Source organism: Lepidochelys olivacea (assembly GCF_965140295.1).
Source record: "Lepidochelys olivacea isolate rLepOli2 genome assembly, chromosome: 18".
NCBI lineage: Eukaryota > Metazoa > Chordata > Testudines > Cheloniidae > Lepidochelys > Lepidochelys olivacea.
The window spans coordinates 14,934,383-14,958,255 of NC_140428.1; the positions used below are offsets into that span (position 1 = coordinate 14,934,383).

The window sequence follows — 23,873 nt, forward strand, 5'->3', positions numbered from 1 at the left end:
TTGCTGACTGTGGAAAAGGGCTTCTCATGTTAAAATTCATGCTGACGGGGAAATTGCCAGGCACGTGTGTGCTTTTGAAATCCATGCTGACAGGGGGAAATTGCCAGGCACGTGTGTGTTTCACAGGCGACATCATATCCAGGAGTCCCAGCACGGGTGGAATTGAAGTGTCCCTTCCAAGCCTGGTGCCAGTTCCAAACCTTAGTGTCTCACAGCCCCTGGGTCTTTTATGCCTCCAGCCCACCATTTCCCTTGTGACCATGGCAGGCCTGGTCCATCAAATCTCACTTGTTGCTTCAGTCAAGAAAAATGCTTAAAGGGGGTGTGGGGGGTGTGTGTGTACGGAGCAGAGGGGTGCCAGCCTCTCGAGAAGGTTTTGTATGGGAATCTGTGACTCTCACTGGGCAACACTGGGGATTGATTATTTGGCAAAACCTTGTCAGCCAGGTTTGGTTCTAGGAAACTTAGAGATAGGCCAGAGTCAGAATCCTGGGTGTGAACACAGTCAAACTTTTGTGAAATTTAGATCTGGAACTGAACCCCTCTGTGACTTATTTGAGCCCCCAACATTTGAGGGCTCGGGGAATGGCTCACCTTGGCAACAAAATCTGTGTAAGGCATTCTGAGCATCCTCACTTGCCTCTGAGGCGAGGCTGGTGCCAAGGGTCTGCCACCTCAGCCAAGGCTCACTGAAATCAAGTGGAAACTTTCCATGGGCTATGGATCAGGCCCAAAAGACAGCGGTTGGGAGGGTCAGTTTCACCTCTAGAATGGCTGGGTCACAAAAACGCTAGAGACCCTGGCAGAGGGCTCACCTGCCGGTGTTAAACTAATAATAAGTGTGTGTTGTGAGAGAGTGACCCGCAATGGGTTAAAGGTGCATCCTCTTCCTCCCCTAGCTCTCCCGCATGCCCATGGCTTGTCCTCGGTGACCTTTCCTTCCATTCGGCCATGGCTTTTTATTCCCCTCTCCGTCACAGCCCTTTAATGTCTTTAACTTCTATGGCTAAATGAGAACCGGCTGTGGCGGCAGACAGGATCAATAGCTGCTTCCCCCTCGCCCCTCCTCTTTTTGTTTTTAGGGAGCTTGATCTGCGACCCCTTGACCTTCCCCTCACTTCTGGATGCAAGGCTGGACACACGTGCTATTGATAAAAATCTTAAACAAATTCCAATACCATGTATTTCCAATAAAGGTCCCTTCGGGCAGGACGTTAGTCACACCCCATGTGTGTAAAAAAAAAGGGGGGGGATAAAATTTTAAAATAAAAAGAAGGAGTTGAGAAAAGACAAGCAAAAGATCAAAAAGCAGGAGAAAAGAGAAAGAAATGCTTGTCTTGTTTTGCTGCAGGGATTCTTATTCGGGGCTCTCTGTGTTTATGAAACCATCCGCTCAAATCCCTTGATATTCTTTTATTTGTCTCCCCTTTTTTGTTTCTGTCTCGTGTCTCCCTCTTTTCTGCAGAGTGTTTAGACTTTCATCCAATTTCAAAGTCTGGTTTTGAGCTTACGGTTCAATCCACCGGGCGTGGTTTGCAGTGGGAACGTTTTCCGGTTTATTTCAATCAGAACCCGGTCTCCCAAACATTCTGTGCCCAGCAGCAAATCTCGTACGATTGACAGAGTTAGACCAGATGTGCCGCGCTCCCCAGAGACATTCAGGTAGCCAGCCACAAAGGGTCCCTTCCTGTTGCCGAGGTGAAGGTAGGGTGAGAAGCTTTTAACACACGCACACACACACAGACAACCTCCACCACTTCTTCCCATTGCTGGGAACTGGATTCACTCTCAGTCAGATGAGCCAGTGAAGCCCAACTGTTCCCTGTGTAATACTCCTGCCTTTCAATTGGGTGCTGGATGGCAACTGTGGCCACAAACCAACATTATGTGTGTTAAAATCAGAGGCATCTGAAGCTGCAAAATCCCTATATATATATATGATGCCCTGTACAGAGCCTGCTCAAAAGCCCATTGACTTCAATAGGGTTTGGATCAGGTCCAGAGAGAACATGATCTATCTGTCTATCTAAGAGATGCTGAGCACATGCAGTACCTGGTATAGTCAATGAGAACTGTGGGTAGTCAGCACCAGGCATATACACACACACACCCGCTCGCACACACTCCTGTGCATTTCTTTTTGTTTTGATTTCCACTCTGTATTAAACCAACTCTGATTTCTGGCAGGGAATGACCCACTTCCCATGAACCCTTCCCAGAGGCGCAGAAAGAGACGGATGGGTGGCTTTGGTTAGTTGGTTGGCTGGTTTTTAATAATAATACCACCACATTTCTATCCCTAAGTGATGACCAAAACAGGGAGAGCAACTTCTGACCAACCTTCAGAACGTACTAATTCCCCAGGAGAATTAACGTTCCCAGCTGGCCTTGCTTTTCCTCCCTCCGCAAGTACGTGTCGGAGTCCGTGCCTTGCACAAATGTCAGCACGTGTGTGGGGATATACATAAGGATGGATGCACAGAACCAGCACAGGCATAGACACAAACACATGCACGCACACACACCCACGCACACACACAGCACTCTTAATTGTGTGGGCAATTTGGCCATGTGTCAGGAATGAATGTGGTCTACTAGCCCATCTCACATGTAAACAGTCACCTAACACACATGCACCACAGCACAAAGATACAGGGCTAAGCCTTAGGACCAAGCAAACTAGGGACAAGGGAATCTCATTCTTCCGGGATCTTCTGCGCACCCCAATCCACCCCCCATTTCCCAGTCTTGTGGTCCCATCAGACTCCAGTGCAGGTGGGCCACCTCAGGGGCTGAACTCCCTAACAGGCCTCATGCTGCCCTTCACACCTCAATGTAACTTTATCCTGTGCCTGAGTCCATTTGCCGCTCACGTGTCCCAAGCCATGAACACTCATACACAGAGGCAATACACAGCATGTTCTGTCCCAGCCGGTGGGGAGCAGGGGTGCCAGATTAATGTGGTCCTTACAGTTCCCAGAGGCCGGAGCCATGCTAATGATGCCGGTGATGGAATGCAGAAGCGTGAAAGGAATTCTAATAGATATGACAAGTCTAATAAGAATTTGTGTCTGGAAGGGACCCCCTTTGGGGCAGGCATCTGACAAGATGTTGATGGCTGAAATTTGTTTACTCATTGGCACCGATGGTACGTCTCCTGCCAGCTCCTTATTAATCTAATTTGAGACATTATAGCTAGTGAGAGGGAGAGACTTTTGACTGAAGCTCTGCTAATGAGCGGTGTCACCATCCTGCCCTGTCCCTCTTCCCCTTCAGTCCATGGGGCGGTCTGTTGAGCTGGAACTTGGTCACAACTTGGGATATGGAGTCCCCAGATCACCTCGGGAGTTGCCAATGTGTCTTCCATGATGATGATCAACAGAGGCTTCTCCCAGAACGGGAGGAAGGAGGCGAGGAATGAAACTATCAGAGATGTATCAACATACGGTGTCTGGGTCAGATTCTAATCTCACTCACACTGGGCTAGCGCCATTGAAACTAGTGAAATAATTTACACCAGCGTAACTCAGATCAGTGGTGGGCTCTGTGGCTGTGAGGGAACACAGGGAGTTGAGCATGGAGATCTCTGCGCTCACCCAGCGCTCTTACCAGCTGTTGTCCTCTTCAACCTTCATCCTTAGGCAGCTCCCCAGGAGATTCCATTGTCTATGGGGGATGGGGAATTCTTGTGTTTTTTCCAGACATTTTCACTAGGTTTGGGGAAGATGAGTACATCTGTAGCAACGTGTGCAAAATTCTGTGAAGGCAATCACTGCATTTAGCTCCAGCAGGGCCTCCTCTTCTGTCAGGCTGCTCTAGCAGGGCCTGGGTCTATCTGTCTGTGACTCGCCTCCCATGGTGGGGCCAGCCTGTCTGCAACTCTCTCTGCGACAGGGCCTGTCTGTCAGTGACTGCCCACCGCGGCACGGCCCACCTGTCTGTGACTCCCTCAGTGGCCGGGTCCATCTGTAACTAACCTAGTGGCGGGGTCTGTCTCTCTCCCCCAACCACCACAGAGGACCCCTTTGTGTCTGTGATGCCGCCTTCTCCACAGCAGGGCATGCACATCTCCAACTCTATCTGTGGTGATGCCCATGTGTCTGTGACTCCCCCTTGTGGCAGGGCCTGTCTGTCTGTGACTGCTCCCCATGGTGGGGCATGGGTCTGTGACTCCCCCCTATGGCTGGGCTCATGTGTCTGCAACTCCCGCCATGGCTGGGCCTGTCTGTTAGTGATTCCCCTTGTGGCAGGGCTTGTTTATTATCCTCTTTTAAATGGACCTAAAATGCCTCATGCCCCCCAAATCCCAATCCTCATGCTGTGTTTTTTTTCCACTCCCTTTTCCCCCACAGCTGCTGTCGACTATTTGGCCAAGAATGTCAGCCTGTCTACACAGCGCAGGATGAAGCTGGGAGAACATTCAGCTGTGCTGGGCCTCCTACCAGTAGAGACAGGCCAGGCTTACTGAAGAGTCCATCTGTGCCAACAACCCACTCCAGCAACCTGGTACCACCGGAGAAAACACCACCAGCAGCCTTCCAGGGTTCCACCTCTGCCCAGACCCCGCTCCTTTCCAAATCCCCACCACTCTGCACCAACGCAAGCTGTGAAGGAGATGGAAAAGAGGGGGGAAGGCTCTCCATGTATCCAGTTCCTTACCAAGCACTCTTCTAAGACGCCAACCCAGCCTCTTTAACCGTGACTCCTTCTGTGGCCAGAGACAATGGGTTGGATACATTTATTAATCCTAATGTTCATGCCCTCCCTCCAGCCCACCTGGTCAGCTTGGCATGCTGCCCACACTTAATGACTTTCCATTGATCTTGGTAGTTGGCACAGTCAACGCTGAATTTCTTTTTCCATTGTAAAATATATATTTTTATTTTTCCCCCTTCTTTTTTATTGTAGTAACTTGGTGGACATTGTATAGAAGGAGTAACCAAGCTGATCACTAAGGGTGATGTCATTCGGGACCAAAAGACCTTTGGATCAAATATAAGAAGGTGTTTAAAAAACAAATGAAAGTTACAGCAAACCTGTCCCACCCCCCACGCTGCTGATAGGATCCCGTAGCAAGGGGAAAGTAGGCAGGGATGTTGCTCCACATGGGTGGGATTCGATGGATGCTATAAATGCTCCAACCTGGGACCTCTGGAAAGTGTAAATGTAAATTGTTGAGCGGGGTTATGAGAATTTGGGGGCAGGTATGAGCAACGCTCACTTTTCCTCTTAGGGACCAACTAGATCCTGACAGGATGGTGTGGGGCTGGCTGAAAACCACTTGCATCCAATAGCAGCAGGAGATTCAGTAGGAAATGTTGGCATATGTGCATGTGGAGGGCTGGCGTGGACAGTGTTTGGGCCAGGTGGTGTCTGACTGGGCAGAGTGAGAACTGAACAAGGACCTTCTTTCTTTCACTCAGCGAGTTCGATCCTGGCAGTGAGGGAGAGTGGCTGTGTATGTCGGCGAGGGAGATGCACTGCCCAATGGGTGCTGTAGCAAGCCTGGGTCTGGCCTAGCTGGAGATACTTCAGCTTTCAGAACTGGGTTCTTCCGCTGCTAGAAAAATGATTGAAATGAAATGAGATTCTTTCTGAAGGCACCTTTCAGGGATGTCTCCCGCCAAGCGAAGGCCTGAGGGACCAGTTAGTTGCTGGGATGGAGGGAGTGCATTAGTTAAGGCAGAGTGCCACACAAAACTGGAGTGTGCATCATGCGCTGGGGAGACAGAGGGCTGTAGGAATGGTCTGACCACGACAGTCTGTCTCCAACTGGCCACAGAGAGAGGGAGGCATAAACCCACATAATGCACCTGTTTGTGCTGTACTGGACGAAAGAGGAAAAACTCTTGTGCCCTTATGCACACAACTCTTTATTTCCCAACCTACCAGGATAAGTACTTGTCTCTTACCTTAAGTAACTCGTCATTTTCACCATCCTCTGGTCCTTTACCGGACAGGTTGATCCCTTGGTCTTCTCTTCATATTTCTGTGTTGTTTATTTTGGAGGTGCTTTCTCTCTAGGCCTCAGATTTTGTTCTTGTTCAGATTTGCCTCCCTCTTTTCTGTAGCATACAGCACTCTTTCCTCTGTACCAACCCATGATCCTGCTCAGCTCAATGTTCAGATAAACCCAATTGGGAATAACAAGTTATATCTGAATCACGAACCACGTGGGGTTTATACAATTTATTTATATGGTGTGGTAACAATCTTCACTCCCCCTGATAAAATGCTGTAGCAGGTCCCTAAACATTTAGACTTTCTTCACTCTCTGACTGCATTTAAATGACTCACCTACAAGAACACACTTCTGTTTACTCATCACCCTGAAGAGGATGAGGAAAGTTGCCATTGAAACAACCCATCCTGTTCCTTTCCTTTAAATGATCTTGTGCCAGCCAGTGACTAATTTGTAAGGTCCAACATTCAGTGGATTGGCAGCAGATGCTGCACGCTGGGTCAGTCAGATACAACTTTCTGGTGTCTATATTGGACGTATCTTCAGTGGAGTTGAGAGATGTGGGGGGACCTACTTTCTGCCTCCCAGGGACAGAGGATTAAAGGGTGGGTGAGGGGGCGGATTTCTTCCCTGCATTCTTCAGCTTCTTCTTTTTGCATTTCCCTCAAACCATCAGTCCTTGTCTTTACACCTGAAGCAACATCTTCTGGGCTGTTTCAGGCTTTCTGGTGCCTTGCCCTTGGCAGCATTTTATTGTTAACCACAAAGTGGCCAACTCCCGTGGACATGGCAACCCACATGGGCAAATTGCCAGTTCTTAGCCAAAGCCAATTTTTGCTTCATGTGTTGCTCTGTATTGTATCGAACACCATCCATGGCTTTCGTCCAGCCCACTGCTTCACTGGGATTTGTTGTTCCGAACTCCTGGAAGCATTTTAACACACAAGATTCATCTCTCTTATTTATACACACACACTGCTGTTCAGCAGCTGGGTTGCTAACAATTGCACACAGAATCCTCTGCAATGATTTGTACAGGGAATCCAAATCCCTCCTTTTACTTGTCCAACTGTGCAACAAATAAAACGGTGATTCCAGACCTTCCCCTCGACTACAGGAGAATTTCCTGGGATTGCAGAACTTCCTAGTTCTTGCGTTTCACAATGCCATTTCCAAGACTAAATACTGCATATAAAGCGGGAGTTGATGAAGGCAAGAATCCTGGTTTCTTAGAGGTTACTGGCAAACTGAGATATGATAGACAAGAGGTGTTGCCTAAAGCTAGTGTGATAGAAAAGGAAAATGGAGAGTTATGTGCTTTTGGTTTGGATCTGAAATGAGGAAGAGCAACTTTTGAATCCCATTTCTGGCTTGACTGTCCCTCCGAGTAACTATAATAACATGTTTCAGAGTCACAGCCCGTGTTAGTCTGTATCCGCAAAAAGAACAGGAGGACTTGTGGCACCTTAGAGACTAACCAATTTATTTGAGCATAAGCTTTCGTGAGCTACAGCTCACTTCATCGGATGCATGCCGTGGAAAATACAGTGGGGAGATTTTATATACACAGAGAACATGAAACAATGGGTGTTACCGTACACACTGTAACCAGAGTGATCAGGTAAGGTGAGCTATTACCAGCAGGAGAGAAATATAATAACATTATTACCCCAACCACATCTAACCTGGAGAATCAAAGGAACATCTGGAAACACAAAGCAGATGCTAGGGTGTTTCCATGAGATAGTCCATGGGGTCAGGGACTGAAACATCCATTTTAACCTGCTCTAATACCTCACGGTTACCTGCGGGTTTTGAACAGACACCGGTAAGTACTGCCGGGGCAATAGAACGGGGATGTTACTGTGGGCCATGAGCTGCATTAATCAGCAAAAAATATTGACAGCTCAGTGAGGAGAAGCACCCAAGAAGGGCTGTCATGCCTGAGAAATGTACAAACTGGTATGTCTTGGTGCTGTTAGGAAATGTAATGTACAGAGGGAAGATGTTAGTCCCCTGTACTAACTGAGCATTGTGATCACCGACAGCCAGTCAAAAAGCTCTAATCATATCCCAAGTCCTAAAAGCCATTTTATACTTCGACTAATTAAAGCCATTTTTGACCAGACTGATTTCTCCTCATCTGCTACACGATACAACCAGCAGGAAAGACCCAGCTTGTAACGAGAAACGGTTGGCCGCTGATCCCGCCCACAGAACTTCCTCTTCTCTCTGCCTTGTTTTCTTGTGTACTTGTGTGCGCATATATACAAAAGCAAGAGACACACAACAGTTCCCAGTCTGTAAGGTGGCCCTTAACAGCATACAGCAGGTTCTAGTAGTGGGTATGTTGTTAACAGACAACTTCAGTTAAGCTAAGAGCCAGAGTGCAGGAGCCTAAGATAAAGTGTCTGAAAAAGAGGGAGCATTATAGAAATCTGTTTACCAGTTACCTTCACCAGAAAGTCCACGAACATCCTGGCTGCTGCTGTAAATAGAGTTCTTAGAGGAATATGAAAAACGCCCCATGCGAATAGCTATTCTCTGACCCTCTCCCTGAGGTCGCACTTATGTACATTAGTTGGATATTTGGTCATGTGCTGTATGTTTATAGAAAGTTGAGTTTTTTTATATACTAAAAACACAGTGAGTGCTGTGCTAGTTTAAAAAAAATGGGGCAAACGGTAGAAATTTGCATATTGTGTGTTTTCAAAATACATTCCAGAATCTTTGGGGTGGGATGGGCTTGTTTTTGTGTGGGGGGGGTGTTTTTTTTGTGTTTTAATTTTTTTAAGGTACATTAATGTATGAAAGTCAAAAGGTTTTTTTTTGTTTTGTTTTATGGATTGCCAACCTCAGTTCTGCTGAAAAAAAAAGAGAAACTTGGGGGATGAGGTGGGGAAGCAAAACGGAGGGAGAGATGCCCTAAAGGCGAACCGCTAGGAAGGGTGGAACTGCGGCTCTTGGCAACTGGCAAGCATCGGACTCACAGGAGCCTGGAGAACGCCTGGCCAGAGTCACTTGAAGCGAAACGACCAGGCCATGAGCAGACATTCCAATCATGGGGACGCAGGGACACCTGGGAACCCCAACAAATCCCGTGCTTAATAAAACAAACCAACTGAAGGACACATTCAATGGACATTCTCTCAGGTTGATTTTTTCCCATGCCTGTGAACATGATCCTTGTGGGAAAAGAAGTAACGGATTTGCTCTATCTCCCCACCCACCGGCACCATTCCAAGACTATGCTGGTCACTATCTCACCACGTTCTGCAGCTCAGCAGATTAGCCCCTGTTGCTCAGAGACTTTGTGTATTTAATGCTTCTAACCCATCACCCCTGACACCTCCATATACCCATCTGGGGAATATCTACATAGCACTATAGAACATTCCTTATTCCTAGTAACTGCGGATATGTTGCTTCTGTGTTTGACTCATAGCCATTTTGCTCCATGTGTATGCGTGTGTGTGTGTGCGTGCGTGTGTGTGTGTGTGTATATATATAATCGCACCATAATTTATTCAGCTATATGGAGTAGTAGAATAGAAAGAGAAACTGGTATTTGCTTTAACTACCTGCTGCCTGTAGGTGTCTCTCTGTAACTCAGGCATAACTGTTATACATTAAAAAAAAAAGAATTAAAAATGTCTTTGGAGGAATTAGTTCATTCACTTCGCAATGTGTCACATACAATAAAATGGGTGCTGCATGTCAAAGATCTTGGAGTTTTATGGGTACTTGGTCTAATAATAGGGTCATTTGAAAGTGAGGGGCAACTCAGGCCCTACATACCTAATTTAATCATATTAACACACATTATGAAATGCAAAGAAATGCATTTTCACAAAGTGGTTGTTTTCATAGGACCAACAACACACTGATTTAACCTCTCCTTGGCAGCAGTGGGTTCATTAGCCCACACACTTCTCAGAGCCAGCAAGGGTTCAGATACCGTGATGATGGGCACAGCATAAGACTCTAAATAGTTAACTAGGATGGAAGTAAAAAAAATTCCATCAGAAGGTTGTTTTGTTGTTGTTCTTTTTTAACTTTTTGGGTTTTGTTTTGCTTTGCTTTTTAATGGAAAATGGCTTTTCATTGAATCAGAAATTTTCACCAAAAATTGTTTTTCTTTGAAAACTATACATTTTTTGCTGGCAACCACAATTTTTATTTTCAAGGCGGTTGGCAGGTTTATGTATTTGTTTGTTTGTTATTCAACCAAAACATTCTTTAAAATTCTACAAAAAGTTTTATCAGCAATTTTCATTTGCATCAAAATTTTCAAAGGGGAAAAAAGATTATTTCCCAACCAGGTCTAGACATAACCAATGCTTTTTGTGCACAAACAAATGTGTTTTGGCTTGGCAAGGCACCGTGTGAGCTGAATATGTTGTTGAACAAAAGGCACCATTTTAATTTCAGTGCCAGTCAAGAAACTGGAGTTTGCTCAATGGAAAAGTACAAAATCAATGGGAGGAAAAGTATTTTCAAGTTTCTAATAGGGAATCACAAATGATGGAATAAGTGGCTCATGGGATTGGCAATTGGGAATGGAGCATTTCACCTCTAACTCAAATACAGAAGTTAGAGGTCAAAAGTCATTATCATCTGATGACTCTTGCACTATGTCTGTGAAATTAGATTATTTTAGTCCAATTTCTATGGGCCAACATCACAAAAACTACCACAACAATTGGCATCTTTGTCAGTTGTCTCAGCAGAAAGAACAGTTTGCGAACAGGTGCAAAGGATGAACTAACTTCTCATTCCTAGAGGAGGTCCATTTGGGACAGCTGTCCTGTCACAGAGTGACTGGCCTCTTTAAGAGGTAACGAGTCCAGTTCACCTATGACCCAATAGGAGGGCACCTGGCCATTATAAAGAGCCGGGGGCAGCTAGGGGACAGGAAGAAGACAGGGGTAACAGGAAGTTAACAGCAGGGTCTCTGTAGACCGCTGCATGAATACTGTGAGAGCAGTAGTTGGAAGCCACTTGGGGGAGAAGAGCTGGTGCAGACAAGGTGTCACAGAATTGGCCAAAACTGGGGAACCTGCCAGGAAGAAGGCTCATGCAGGGAAGGGGGAAGAACCAGCTCAGCCAGGGGCAGACCAGATGCAAGAGGGTGATCCTGGAGGCACTCAGCAGAGGGTACATCTTGCAGGCGGAGAAGCCTTGGGAGCCCACTGGCAGGAGCCCTGAGATGAGGGTTGTGGCCCTTCAGCAGTGTGGAAGCCCAGGAATAGGGGTGGGGCTGAATTGTGGTGAGGTGCGGGAGTGAACTGGTGGAGGGTGAGGCCAGAACTGATGGGGGCTGGGGGAAGGGGAGGCATTTAGGGAGGGTAGGGAGGGCATCTACCCCCACCTGCATAGGCAGAGATGGGGAGGGTATTGGCACATTGCCCCCCCCCCAAACTGAATACGTCACAGAGGCAACACATGCGGGGGCAGATTTCTGCCTTCCCTTTGGCCCTGCTGCCTCCCCACGTACCTCCCCCTCTTTCCCCCCCACAGGGGGCTCAGGCTGGCCACATCCCCTATGAGGGCTCGGAGGAATGTTCGGGGACGGGGGGTGAGCAGCGATGCCAGATGCTGTGTGTGTCCAGGTCATTGCCACACCTGGGCTGGGTAAGGAACGCCACGCCCTCCAGGCTCAGGTATGTAGTCCTTGGTGCCTGCAAACCACTGGGTGCTGGTGCCCACGGTCTCTGTGTAGGACAGCATGTCCTGGCTTGGCCTGGCCCGGCGCGCACACGGCCACAAGGAGCAGAGCTGCCCCCATTGTGCCAACTCGGGAGAGAGCACGGCCAGGTCCTGCAGCAGCACCCCCTTGGATACAGCCCCTGCCTGCACCCTGAGCTACCCCCTCTCTCCACACCGCCCCGAGCTACCCTCTCCCTGCACCCTGAGCTACCCCGCTCTCTACACACACTCCCTGTAGACTGTGAATGGCCAGGGTGGTAAACAGATAAAACCGAGGTGATAAGAGGGCGGGTTCACTTGAAGACAATATGATGGTTTGCCTCAAAATAACTGAAGGTATGAAAGGGTGCCATGCCAGAGGAAAGGTTGGGAACCACCATTTATGGTAAATAAACCACCATTATGGTATAAATCCTGCCCTTTGCTGTGACTGAGGAAGGTGGAGAGGAAGGGCAGGAAAGCCGACAGCCAGAGATGAAAGGTCATATTTTCCTGCCCTTTTTCTATTTTGGCAACATCTTGTCTGCATTTATCTAAGCAGGATGGTGTAAAACCACGTTGGGTAGCACTGGACCTGAGCCACTAACTTCTGATTTTGCCTCCCCCAAAGCTCGAGAGTGTTTGGATCCAAAGGGTTCATTCAGGACCATCTGTAGTCAAGTGGTGCTTGATGTCACCAACAGGTCATTTGGAGCAAAGTTGCACACTTCCAAGAATTAACCCCCACCCCTTTGTCCAAGTTGTCACAGAGGGGCGTGGCAAGGGAGTGTCCCATGGAGTTGGCAGTAAATCCAGTGATTGTCCAGAATGACTACATTATGCCCAGGCATGCAGGTGATGAGCACCCTGTAACATATTGTTGTTGTCTGTCTTCACTGTGGCCTTGCCTGGTCAGGACTGTGCCCCTCTGCCCAGGGAGGAGCAGTGTTATCTGTAGAGGATACCACTGGGGTATCTGCTTCACTTGAACAGGAGAGCAGCTTTCTTCAGTATTTATCTTGATATCCAACGTCCAGTACCTGTCTGACATTCTGATCTGGACTTGGTCAAGTGGCTCGGCCTCCCACAGGGCTTCAGAGCTGAAAGCATTCTAGTCATTTTTCTACCTATTTAGGCATGTAGGGGGAGATTTTCAAAGGTACAAATGATGAAAGTCAATTGGGTACATAATTTCCTGTTGTGCCTTTGAAAATCTTCCCCTTTATGCTGCATTCATGACATGGTTGGGGAGAGCTCAGCAGAAGTCCCTAAGCTTTGTCATTCTTCGGCCGACGTTGCATGAGAGGTTTCACCCTGAGCCCACCAGGATAAATCAGATGATTGGAAGGCACAAAGCATTGGGGTCAGAATGCACCAAAACCTCCCAAGCCGAGGAGCAGAACCAAGAGGAGTTTGAGCTATTTCTAAACCATGCCACCCCTCTGTTCTGTACAGTGCTCTTTTTCACTAACAGCTTGATCAGATGCCTTGCAATGGCAGGCAGCTTTGAAAAGGATCTGATGTGTTGCAGCTATGCCATCTTATATTCCTGTTAGCTCCAATGAGCTAGGCCGGACAGGACTGACACAGTGCTTAGATGAGAGACCTCCAAGAGAAATCTAGGCACTGCAGTAATAGTGTTGATGGTCTAATAGGGAGCACTCTTCCCTCTAAATCAATGGCTTACCATAATGTTACGGGCATTGTGCTATCTATCAGACCTGTTGGCTTTGTGATAGGATGTAAAATTGAGGTTCTGACCGCTGCGGCTATTAATGATCCCCCAGAAGTTTATGTACAAGCGGGAATTACCCCTGGCCTCCTTGCCAAGTTCCAGGGTAAATTACATCCTGCTTCTGCAAATTTGACATTATTAGTCTTCTCTTCCTGCCCTAACGTGTCACACGATGCTGCTGTGCGCTGTTAAACAGCTGTGGTGTTTCACCCCAGAGATGGCTGCACTTCAGTGGGGACTGACGTGATCGCTTGCTGAGTTTACATTCGGAAAGCTCTTTGAATGAAAGGCTCCATATAAACAAGAGATTATTATTATTACACAGTAACTGTAGGAATGGAGAAAATGACCTCCAATTGCATGCCCTTTTTAATACAGAGACTTTGGCCAGTGCTGCTGTAGAAAGGTGAAATCCTTGTGCCTCCTCGCAGTCCCTTGCGGCTGCGTCTTGGCTCTGACAACGATCATGCTCAGACGTTTGTTGCCTCAGGCCCTGCAATTGCTAGTGTTTCAACACTGCCCCCCTCTGTCCCAAGTGCTCTGCTTCCTTTCGCCTAATGATTCCAACCGTTATCTAAGTGGAACAGGATATTCGCCAGACCTTGTGAGATTCGATCCATTACCCTCTGAGAGACATCAAGCTGTCCCTTGAGGGAGCTGCTCTTACTGACAGAGCTCCATATACCAGTATCAATGGTCAATTATGGCTCTGAGTAGTCATTGGCTATAATCTGCTGATAAGCCGGTGCTAAATCAAATTGGAGTCAATTTGACACCAGCTGACAACTTTTGCAAATATGCTGTACCTCCAGCGTAGGAACTGCCATGCCAAGGGTCGCTTTAGAGTGATAACATCACCTCATTAGCACTGGACTAGCATATACCCACCCACACATGGGGAGCAGCCCATATATTCCACTGGGGTATCGTTCCAACCAACTTTTATTTCTGTGTCTGCTTCCCCACCACCCTGGGTTATAAAATAGCTGGTGGTTGCTCTCCACAGCACCCATCTGTGGAGGGTGTGTCTACACGGCAAGAGAAGGTGTGATTGTAGCACATGGAGGCATCCCTGTGGTAGCTTTATCCCATCGAGCATGAGTAACCGCAGTAATGGAGCTGTAACTATTGTTACCCGGGCTAGCCAGATTTAAGGTAGGCCAGATATGCCTACCCGTGCAACTCCCCACCTTCACTTGCACCTTGAGAGTTGGGCTGGTTACACTAGGGGGACTGGATTTCTTAAATGGAGGACAGAGTAGTGGAAGAAAGACATTCCTCCTCTGAAGACAATAGTTACTTCCAGGAGCCCATGACATGCTGGAGGTGGCTCTCAAACAGAAGGTGGATTAGGGCTGTGGTTCGCAATCAGGGGTAACCCTGGGGGTACTCAGAGGTCTTCCAGGGGGGTACATCAACTCATCTAGAGATTTGCCTAGTTTTACAACCGATTACATAAAAAGCACTGGCAACGTCAGTACAAACTAAAATTTTGTACAATGACTTGTTTATTCTGCTCTATATACTGTACACTTAAAAGTAAGTACAATGTTTATATTCCAGTTTAGTTATTTTATAATTATACGGTGAAAATGAGACAGTCAGCAGTTTGTCAATAGTAGTACGCTGTGACACTTTTGCATTTTTATAAGTAAGTAGTTTTAAGTGAGGTGTAACTTGGGGGTATGCAAGACAGATCAGACTCCTGAAAGGGGGACAGTAGTCTGGAAAGGTTGAGAACCACTGGATTAGGGTAACCTCCCTTTTTTGCGGATGCCACTCAGTCACCCCAGCCAGGCAAGGCTTATCCTGAGGGGCTCATAAAACCTGTGAAAGGGGGAACCTTTTGCTCTTGGAATGGACCAGATTGCCTTAAACAGCAGATGTTTTCCTAAAAAATTGTTCCTGGTTGTGGTCACTGGGCCTCAAGTCCCACCCCCTCTAAAGTCTTCAATCGGCCCCATTTCTAACAAGCTAACCACTCTGTTATCCTCTCACTGTGCACCACTTTTAACTCACCTCCTGTAGTTCAGTCACATGTCACTCAGATTGGTAGGGTTGCCAGGCATCCGGTTTTCAACCAGAACGCCCAGTCAAAAAGGGACCCTGGCAGCTCCGATCAGCATCGCTAACTGGGCTGCTAAAAGTCCGGTCGGCGGTGCAGTGGGGCTAAGGCAGGCTCTTTGCCTGCCCTGGCTCTGCACAGCTCCTGGAAGCGGCCAGCATGTCCCTGCAGTACCTAGACGCAGGTGCAATCAGGGAAGCTCTGCGCGATGCCCCCGCCCTGAATGCTGGCTCTGCAGCTCCCATTGACCAGGAACCATGGCCAATGGGAGCTGCCTGCCTTAGCCCTGCTGCACCGCCGACCAGGAGCCACCTGAGGTAAGCGCCGCCTGGCCGGAGCCTGCACCTCAAACCCTCTGCCCCAGATCGGAACCCCCTCCCGCACCTAACTCCCTCCCAGAGCCCACACCCCAACCCCTCGCCCTAGCCCTGAGCCCCCTCCCAGAGCCCACACCCTGCACCTCCTCCCACACCCCTACCCCAGCCCTGAGCTCCCTCCTGCACCCATACTCCCTCCTGGAGCCTGCACCCCAACCCCCTCTCCCAGCCCTGAGCCCCCTCCTGCACCCCAAACCCCTCATCCCTGGGTCCACCTCAGAGCCCACACCACCAGCCAGAGCCTGCACCCTGACCTGCACCCCAACCCCCTACCCCAAGGCCTGAGCCCCCTCCTGTACCCTGAACCCCTCATTTCCGGCCCTACCCCAGAGCCTGCACCCCCATCCAAATGTGGGATGCTATGTGTGACTGGCCCAAAATGAGGGATACAAAGGTTATTCATGCAGGGAACCCAAAATTCTTTAAATTACTGTTTCTATAACTTGAATTCCATGATTCTTTATTTCTGATGTATATATACTTTAGAAAAACAAAGTTCAGAGGATAAGAAATGTATGGGAATGTATTTGACTTTGAGAGTAAGCCATATTTGAAAGGTACGCTGTGAATCCATCACTATACATTTTTGACAACATTACACCAAGACTTTTGGAAGTGACTAGTTGTGTTGATTTGGGGAGTCTGTCTTATACAATTTATGAATTCTGTGTGAGATTCTGAACACTCTGAATGGACCTTTACAAGCGGCAAGCTCCATTTTGAATATGGAAGCTACTTGCCTTCTCTTTGTGCTTTTGCCTCCATGTTGGACTGAAGTTCCAAAGGAGGTGGTAAAGGACTAGCAGAAGGGGGTAGTTTATTTAAGGGCTGGAACACTGAAATTTAATCACTCTTGATGATAGACTAGCTTCCAAGTAGGAGAAGTGGTTTGTCAGGGGAGTGGTAGCCTCTCAATGAAGTCACCTGGTAGGGCTTTGTGGTCACCTGCTAGCGCTGATCAGGAAGTCACTTGACACAGAAGACAGGAAGGTTAGAAAGGGCAGAGGCTGCTCTTCTTCCATTCCCTCTCTGGCCATTTTTCGCCAGCTTAAGATAAGGGAAGCTGCTGCCGGAGCCAAACGAGGCAGGGTGATCCTGCCTACCTGAACACAGATGGCCTGCCAAGGGAAGGGCGAGTTAGAGTGAGGGGAAATATATGTAGGATTTATTATTCTTGCAGGGATCTGTATATTTTTCATGTGATTAAGTAGAGAGTAAAAGCTGTGTAGAACTCTGTGCAAAGTGTTTGTGTGTGTTGTGTTACATCTGCCTCTTGAGAAAGCTAAACTGTAACCCAGAAGGGTGAGCCTTTGGTGGGATTCTTGGAGAGGGTGTGTTTAAGCGAGAGGAGTCAGCACTGGGGCTTCTGGGATCAGCATCTGGGATGTGTTGCAAGTCTCAGAAGGGAGTATTAGATACAGGGTCCGCACTCCAACTTCCGGTGCCTAGGAACCTGAAGACTGGGACAGTTCATGGACTTTATTTTGACTCTGGAGACTTAAAACCTCTTCAGATCCCAAGGCTGGAATTCCCCCACAGGAATCTGGTTGGGTGCCAGCTGGAGGAACCTGACCAGATCTGTGATACTTGTGATTTTGAGTATTTTGATTTTGGGGGTGCCCAATTTGAGACCTCCAGAAAGGCCCTGACTTTTTCGTAAGTGCTGTGCACCCACCCTCTGATCATCAGGCCCCTTTTAAGGGTCTCATGCTGAGCATTCAGGATCACTAGCCACTTTTGAAAACTTCAGCCATAGCCTTTTCCTCACAGCACAGCCGAGCTCAAGTCCTATTTAAGTCACTCGTGGAATGAGCTTAGATAGCTTGTTTCTAGCTGACACGGTGTCACAAGGTAGAAAACTATGACTGGGATAGCAGGGGGTGTTGCAGATCAGGATTTAGATGTGATGACACAGCTGTGGGAGAACTTGCTCAAGGACCTTGTGCATGATACCTGGTTCTAGTCACTTCCACCTCTTCACTTTCAAAAGCAATGCACCTCACTCCATAATTTTCTCTTAAAGATAGGATTTGGTTTGTATGTTTAGCTGTGTGTTTTATCTATATATTATCTGCTGAGCCTCCCCGATGAACTTGGAAGTTGCCATATGTTGCCACATAGGGCATGATAATACAACTCCTAACACACAAATCTAGATATGTCTGGAGTGGATCTTAATGCATCCTGTAGCATTGACTATATGAACTACACTGCTAGCCAGATTGGCACACCCCCGTCCAATAATTTAACTATCAGGGTACATTCACTTGCCTCAGATGTCTGTCACACCTCATGACCTGTGTTTAGTCTTTTTGTCACTGATCTCAGTAGCTATCGTACAGTTACTGTGCTGTCAAATTTAGCTTGGAAGCCTTCAGCATTACAGCACTTCATGATCAATTTCTTTTCTGAATAGGTATAGAAAAGTTTATTACCATAGACTGTGGACTTGCATAAAATAAGGGCATTCTGAGCAGGGAGAGGTACATGAAAAGAGAATTAAATGACTTTAAAAGGATTTTCATGTGGGTCTCATTTTCTGAAGTTTAATGTAATTAATATTCTGTACTTTATGGACCAGATTCTCGGCTGGCATAAATCAGCTTAGCTCCGAAGAAGTCAATTTGCTGGGTTGATCTTACACCAGCTGAGAATCTTATCCTGCATATCTATAACACATAACATCCTTAATCCAACGTCTAACTAGTGGGGGTTAAGAAGGAAGCCTCCTCAGGGCAGGTTATCCCATAGCTGTTGATGCAGGATTTATTGCAACTTCCCCTGTTGCAGCTGCGTGCTGGCCACCATCAGAGATTGGATATTTGGGTCTGATCCAGTGTGGCAATTCCTATGTTCCTTTCTGAGGAATTCAAAGCAGTATGCAAACTTTAATCCGTACCACACCTCAGCTCTGTTTTACTGAACTCATACACTGGGAGGGTGAATTGTCCAAGATCACAATGGTGGAGCAGGGGAACAGGACCCTGTTAGTAAGGTCACATTATATAGCCCTCTGGTTAATCACATGAGAATCTGATTTGGTTTCCGGACACTGTCTCTCACCTTCTGGGCTAGGGTGGGGTTAGGAACTGTCTGTGGAAGCGTAAAGCCTTTTGGAGAGGTGGGATTTCCTGGCATCACTGTGCAGTGACCCTGTGGCCATGCAAGGTGTGAGAGGGAGGAGACCCGTCCATTTTTACCTGCCTGAGAAAGGTCGATGTGATTGAGGAAGAGGAGGAGAAAGAAGTGGACAGTTTCCTATGGAGAACTGACTGGTCCTCTGTTGAGAATAAGTATGATGTAGATATCCTATTTGACTTCCCTTCTAAACAGTCAAGGTATTGAGCAAGCCAGAGTGTCTAGAGCTTGGAGTACAATATAAGGAGTTAGGAGACCTGGTTTTCACTGCTGTGCCCAACTCCCTGTGGGACCTTGGATAAGATGCTTAACGTCTCAGGCTCCGTTTCCTTCCCGTTAAAATGGGGATGATAATTAATACTGACCTCAGAGTGGGGACAGTGACACCCGCATAAATAAAGTTTGTGCGTGTGTTATGAAATCATAGGAAAGAAGGTGCAAATGGGGATGGATGGATGGCTCCACACCTGTCTAGAGGCCTCACAAACCACTGCAGCCAACAGAGGGAGGGAAAATCCTCACAACTTACTGAGAGAAAATTCCCCCAGAGCAGGCACTAGCCAGCATTGCCATAGTCACCCTGCACAAGCCCCACCTCCCTCAGAATCAGCGTTTGGGGAGGGGGCGGCCATGTGGGGGGCGGAAGGAGAGTCCCTGCAGAGCTATGATGGGGATCACGGGTGGTTCTAATTTGCACTGCTAGCTGCCCACAGGCACCCCAGGCAGGGCTGTCATAACTTAGAGCAGCCGCAGGGGTCCCCTAAAATTGCCTTCAGGGGGCCACACTAGTCCCCAGCTGGCCCAGACTCACCAGGGTATCAAATTGGCCTAAAGCCACCATGTCCCCCTCCCCCTTGTGCTGAGACTGTGTGTGCTCTATTTCCAAGAGCCACTCCACAGAATCTTGCCCATTAACTCATTGCAGGATCGGGGCCTTCCTTATCTGTGGAAAGAGAGCTTCTTTTTTTTTTTCTTTAGCCGCTTGTTCCCACCCAATGCAACCTCAAAATGGTTCACTTAAAAAAGCAGGAACAGGGAAGGCTTTCTACATATCCCCCATAGGCAGCGAGTTATATGGGCCCATGGGTCCGTGCTCCCCCAGTATTTAGGAACATGGGCCTGGCTCCACCAATGTTTGGGCTGACCATGCTTTGGGGGTCCCCGCGCTTCAGGGGAACATAGGTCCAAGGCAGACTGTGGGGGTAGCGGGGGTCCTGACGCTGGCAGCAGCAAGTGACCTGGCCCAGCCCACCCCACTCCGCTCCGTCCCAGTGGCTCCTGGTGTCACTTGGGGGAGGGGGTGGAAGCCGAAAAGAGGCATGGCAGGGGCTTGGAGGAAGGGCTGAAATGGGGGCAGGGAGGGGACATAGCAGGGGTGGGCTGGGGCCAGGTTGCTCGCTGCTGCCAGCGCCAGGCCCTCCGCTAACCCCCCCGGCTGCCCTGGACCTGAGTCCCCCTGAAGCACGGGGCCTCCCAAAGCGCGGGGTGGTTGCCCCAGTCCATCCTATGGATGAGACGGCTCTGCCTGGACCCCGCATCCCCTTGAAGTGCGGGGCCCCCCCAAAGCACGGGCCTGGGGCAGTAGCACAGGTCCGTCCTGTGGACAGGACGCTCTGCTTGGGCCCATTCTGGGCACCACCAAAAATTATACAAACGTGGCACCCCTGGTATCCCCAACCCACCTCTGATTGTCTTTCATATACATCCAGGCTAATTATTATTAATAACAGATATGGGTTTATTTCACCAAAAAAAAAGGGGGGGATGAAGGAGGGGGAGGAAGAGAGGAGAGAGAAAAAGAAAAAAAAAAAGAAACCCACAAGAAACTGTTCACATTTCCCGAGACATCGACCAAGCTTTTATGAATATAACTGGATTTGTAACAAGCATTGCAGCTGCATATAAGGCATTCAGACATGGAGACAATTTTACTAGATAATAGACTATCACGCAGGATACAATTTAAATTAAAAAATGCAATTTTCACCTTGAAATGAACAAATGATTACAATTTCTATACAAATTAAGGCATTCAGGCTCTCTTTCAGTAGTGGCATCAGTCCATGAAATATGACATAATTACCATGAAATACATTTTCAAATATTTTGATTTTTGTCCGTCGCTTTTAAAAAACATAGCCCCGGCTTCTCTGTGTGTATGTGTGTGTGAGTGCTGTTCGCATTATCCCACCTTCTGGGGGAAAACACATTAAACAGAAAAGAAAAACGACCCAAAGATTAAGCTTCTCCCCCCCTCTTCTCGTTCTCCCTCCCCTCGAGTTGCGAGATAAAATTGAAAAAAAGAAATCTTGCAGAAAGAAAGAAAGAGAGAGAGAACGCAAGCGAAAGGCTCTAAAGCCCCCAGATTTATCTAAATTACTATGCTTATCTGCAAAAATCACATCTGCTGGTTATCTACTAACTTTGCAGATTCCCCCCCTCCCTTCCTCCCTTAAAATGATTTTTTTAATTCCCCTTTTATTTTTTAATTATTTTTCCATTATGTCCTCTTTTTATGGCTGGCGATACAAGGCAAATCAGAGAAATTAGTACACAGGCTCGCACATGAGAAAAAAGAAGAAAAATGAAACTTTGTGGAAGAAGTAGGTGGAGGAATGGGGACAGGAGAGTAGGGAGGGGAGGGATGTGAAAGAAGCATTTGCTGCCTCCCTGCAGTGTGAAAGTGACAAGTTTGGTGATCCCAAGAGAGGAGCAGCGCTGGGGCTTGCAGCCATTTGATCTGCTCCCTGGCCTGTCTGCATTCTGCCTAAGCCTGGCCTATGTATTCTGAGCGCTCTTAGCTATGGCTAATGCTCTTTATTGGAGGAAACATTGTTTAATGGTTAGACAAGGGTCTGGAATTCTGGGCTTCCCAGCACTGCCAGGGTATAAATTAGGCAAGTTCCTTCAGCTCAAATTTTCAACTTGAATGTCTAAAGTGAGCCACCTGAATCTGTATTTAGACATCAAAGTGGTCTGATGCTCAGCGGTCCCAAAAACCCAGAGCTCCCAGCAATCTCCTCATCTCGTCTGAAAACGATTTCCAGGAAGTGCCTTTGGATTTAGGTGCCTAACTTTAGATGCACATGCTTGAAAATATTGTTCGGAACTTCTTTATGAGCTCAATCGTGCATGGTGCTGAGCACCCTGGCCCCGATCCAGCAATGTACTTAAACTTATGCTTAAATTTAAGCACATGTGTAGACCCACGGATTTCAGTGCTTTGCTAGATCAGGGTTTAGCGTACTCGGCACCAAGCAGAATCAAGTCTTAGCTCTGCTCCTCAGTTATGGCTTGTAACAATCCTTCAGCCATGTCACAGGTGTTTGGTTGAGGTCTAATTGTTGCCTGTGAAGTATCTGGGAGATCATTAGATGACAGGTGCAAGGGATTTTACAGTAAAAATGTACCATTTTAGTTTCAAAGTGAAAATCACCCTGCAAAACTCACCCTTACCTCCAACTTTCCAGTGCTGTTATTGAGTAATAATTATGATCTTTCATAGGCCTGTTCGCAATATGTGATATGCCAAACTACCAAATCGGCAGGTCAGCATGAAGGTTGTGCTCTGCACTGTGACTTTTCGGTTGTTTGGTGTGTGCACGGAGGGAGATAGTATTGTTGAATTGAAACTGAGTGTTGTTGGCGAAGGTACTAGTGTGCTGGAATGGGGGTGTCATGAGGGTGGGGGAATAATGCCATTCTTAGCACTGCAGTATGCCCAGCTGCTTTGCTTCCTTTGAAGTGAATTGTGCGAGAACTTGTCTGTCCTTCTGGGCACACAAAGGTGAATTGTGGGAAGGCATTGGAGGACTATCTGCTGTCAAGCAGTTTAGCCTGCATCCTCACGGCAAAGTGGGCAGGTTACAGGCCTGAGTGTAAACAGTATTTGGGCTTTGGCCTATAGCCCAGGTGGGGTCAGCAAGCCTGGGTGTAAAGTATCACTTAACTAGGGTGAGAGGGTTTTGTGTGTGAACAGATATTAACGCTGCAAGGAAGACAAGTTGTACTAGAGGCTGAGCTGGGATCCAAGGGTCTCAGAGGGGGCTTAAAGACACCTGTTCACATACACACACTCCTAGGTCCCGTCTTTACTGCAGAGTTAACCATTGCTCTTACTTGGGTGTTGCCCCAGCCCCTCCCATCTCCACATAAAACCTTCTCACCCAAGTCTGATGTGCTTAACGCCAGGCTAGTTGGCCAGTCCTAAGATATAGTACTAGAGTACTTGAGTACTGCTGATAACCAACCCACTTTGCAGTGAGGATGCAGGCTAAATCACTTGAGTGCTGATAGTCCTCCAATACACCACAGTTCCTCCCGTGTGCCTAGAAGAACAGACAAGTTCTCCCCCAATTCACTGGAAAAGAATCATAGAGCAGCTCGACTTACTGCAGAGCTAAGAACCATGGGATGTGCCCCCAGAAGTCATAGAATCATAGAATATCAGGGTTGGAAGAGACCTCAGGAGGTCATCTAGTCCAACCCCGTGCTCAAAGCAGGACCAACCCCAACCAAATCATCCCAGCCAGGGCTTTGTCAAGCCAGGCTTTAAAAACCTCGAAGGATGGAGATTCTACCACCTCCCTAGGGAACCCATTCCAGTGCTTCACCACCCTCCCATGTTTCCGAATATCCAACCTAGACCTCCCCCACTGCAACTTGAGACCATTACTCCTTGTTCTGTCATCTGCCACCATTGAGAACAGCTGAGCTCCATCCTCTTTGGAACCTCCCTTCAGGTAGTTGAAGGCTGCTATCAAATCCCCCCTCACACTTCTCTTCTGCAGACTAAATAAGCCCATTTCCCTCAGCCTCTCCTCATAAGTCATGTGCCCCAGGCCCCTACTCATTTTTATTGCCCTCCACTGGACTGTCTCCAATTTGTCCACATCCGTTCTGTAGTGC

The 23,873-nt window shown here is 47.7% G+C and overlaps 1 protein-coding gene across 4 annotated transcripts in view; it reads left to right on the forward strand.

Moving 5' to 3' along the window:
* The window catches only part of PAX7 (paired box 7), a 153,892-nt gene extending 144,264 nt beyond the window's left edge, over positions 1 to 9,628 (forward strand). For all 4 annotated transcript variants that reach the window (XM_084651566.1, XM_084651568.1, XM_084651567.1 and 1 more), the window contains exon 9: positions 4,353 to 9,628. In XM_084651566.1, the coding sequence (XP_084507692.1) occupies positions 4,353 to 4,468 (116 nt within the window). In that variant the 3' untranslated portion in view covers positions 4,469 to 9,628. The remainder of the gene's footprint in view (positions 1 to 4,352) is intronic.
* Positions 9,629 to 23,873: the final 14,245 nt, after the last annotated feature.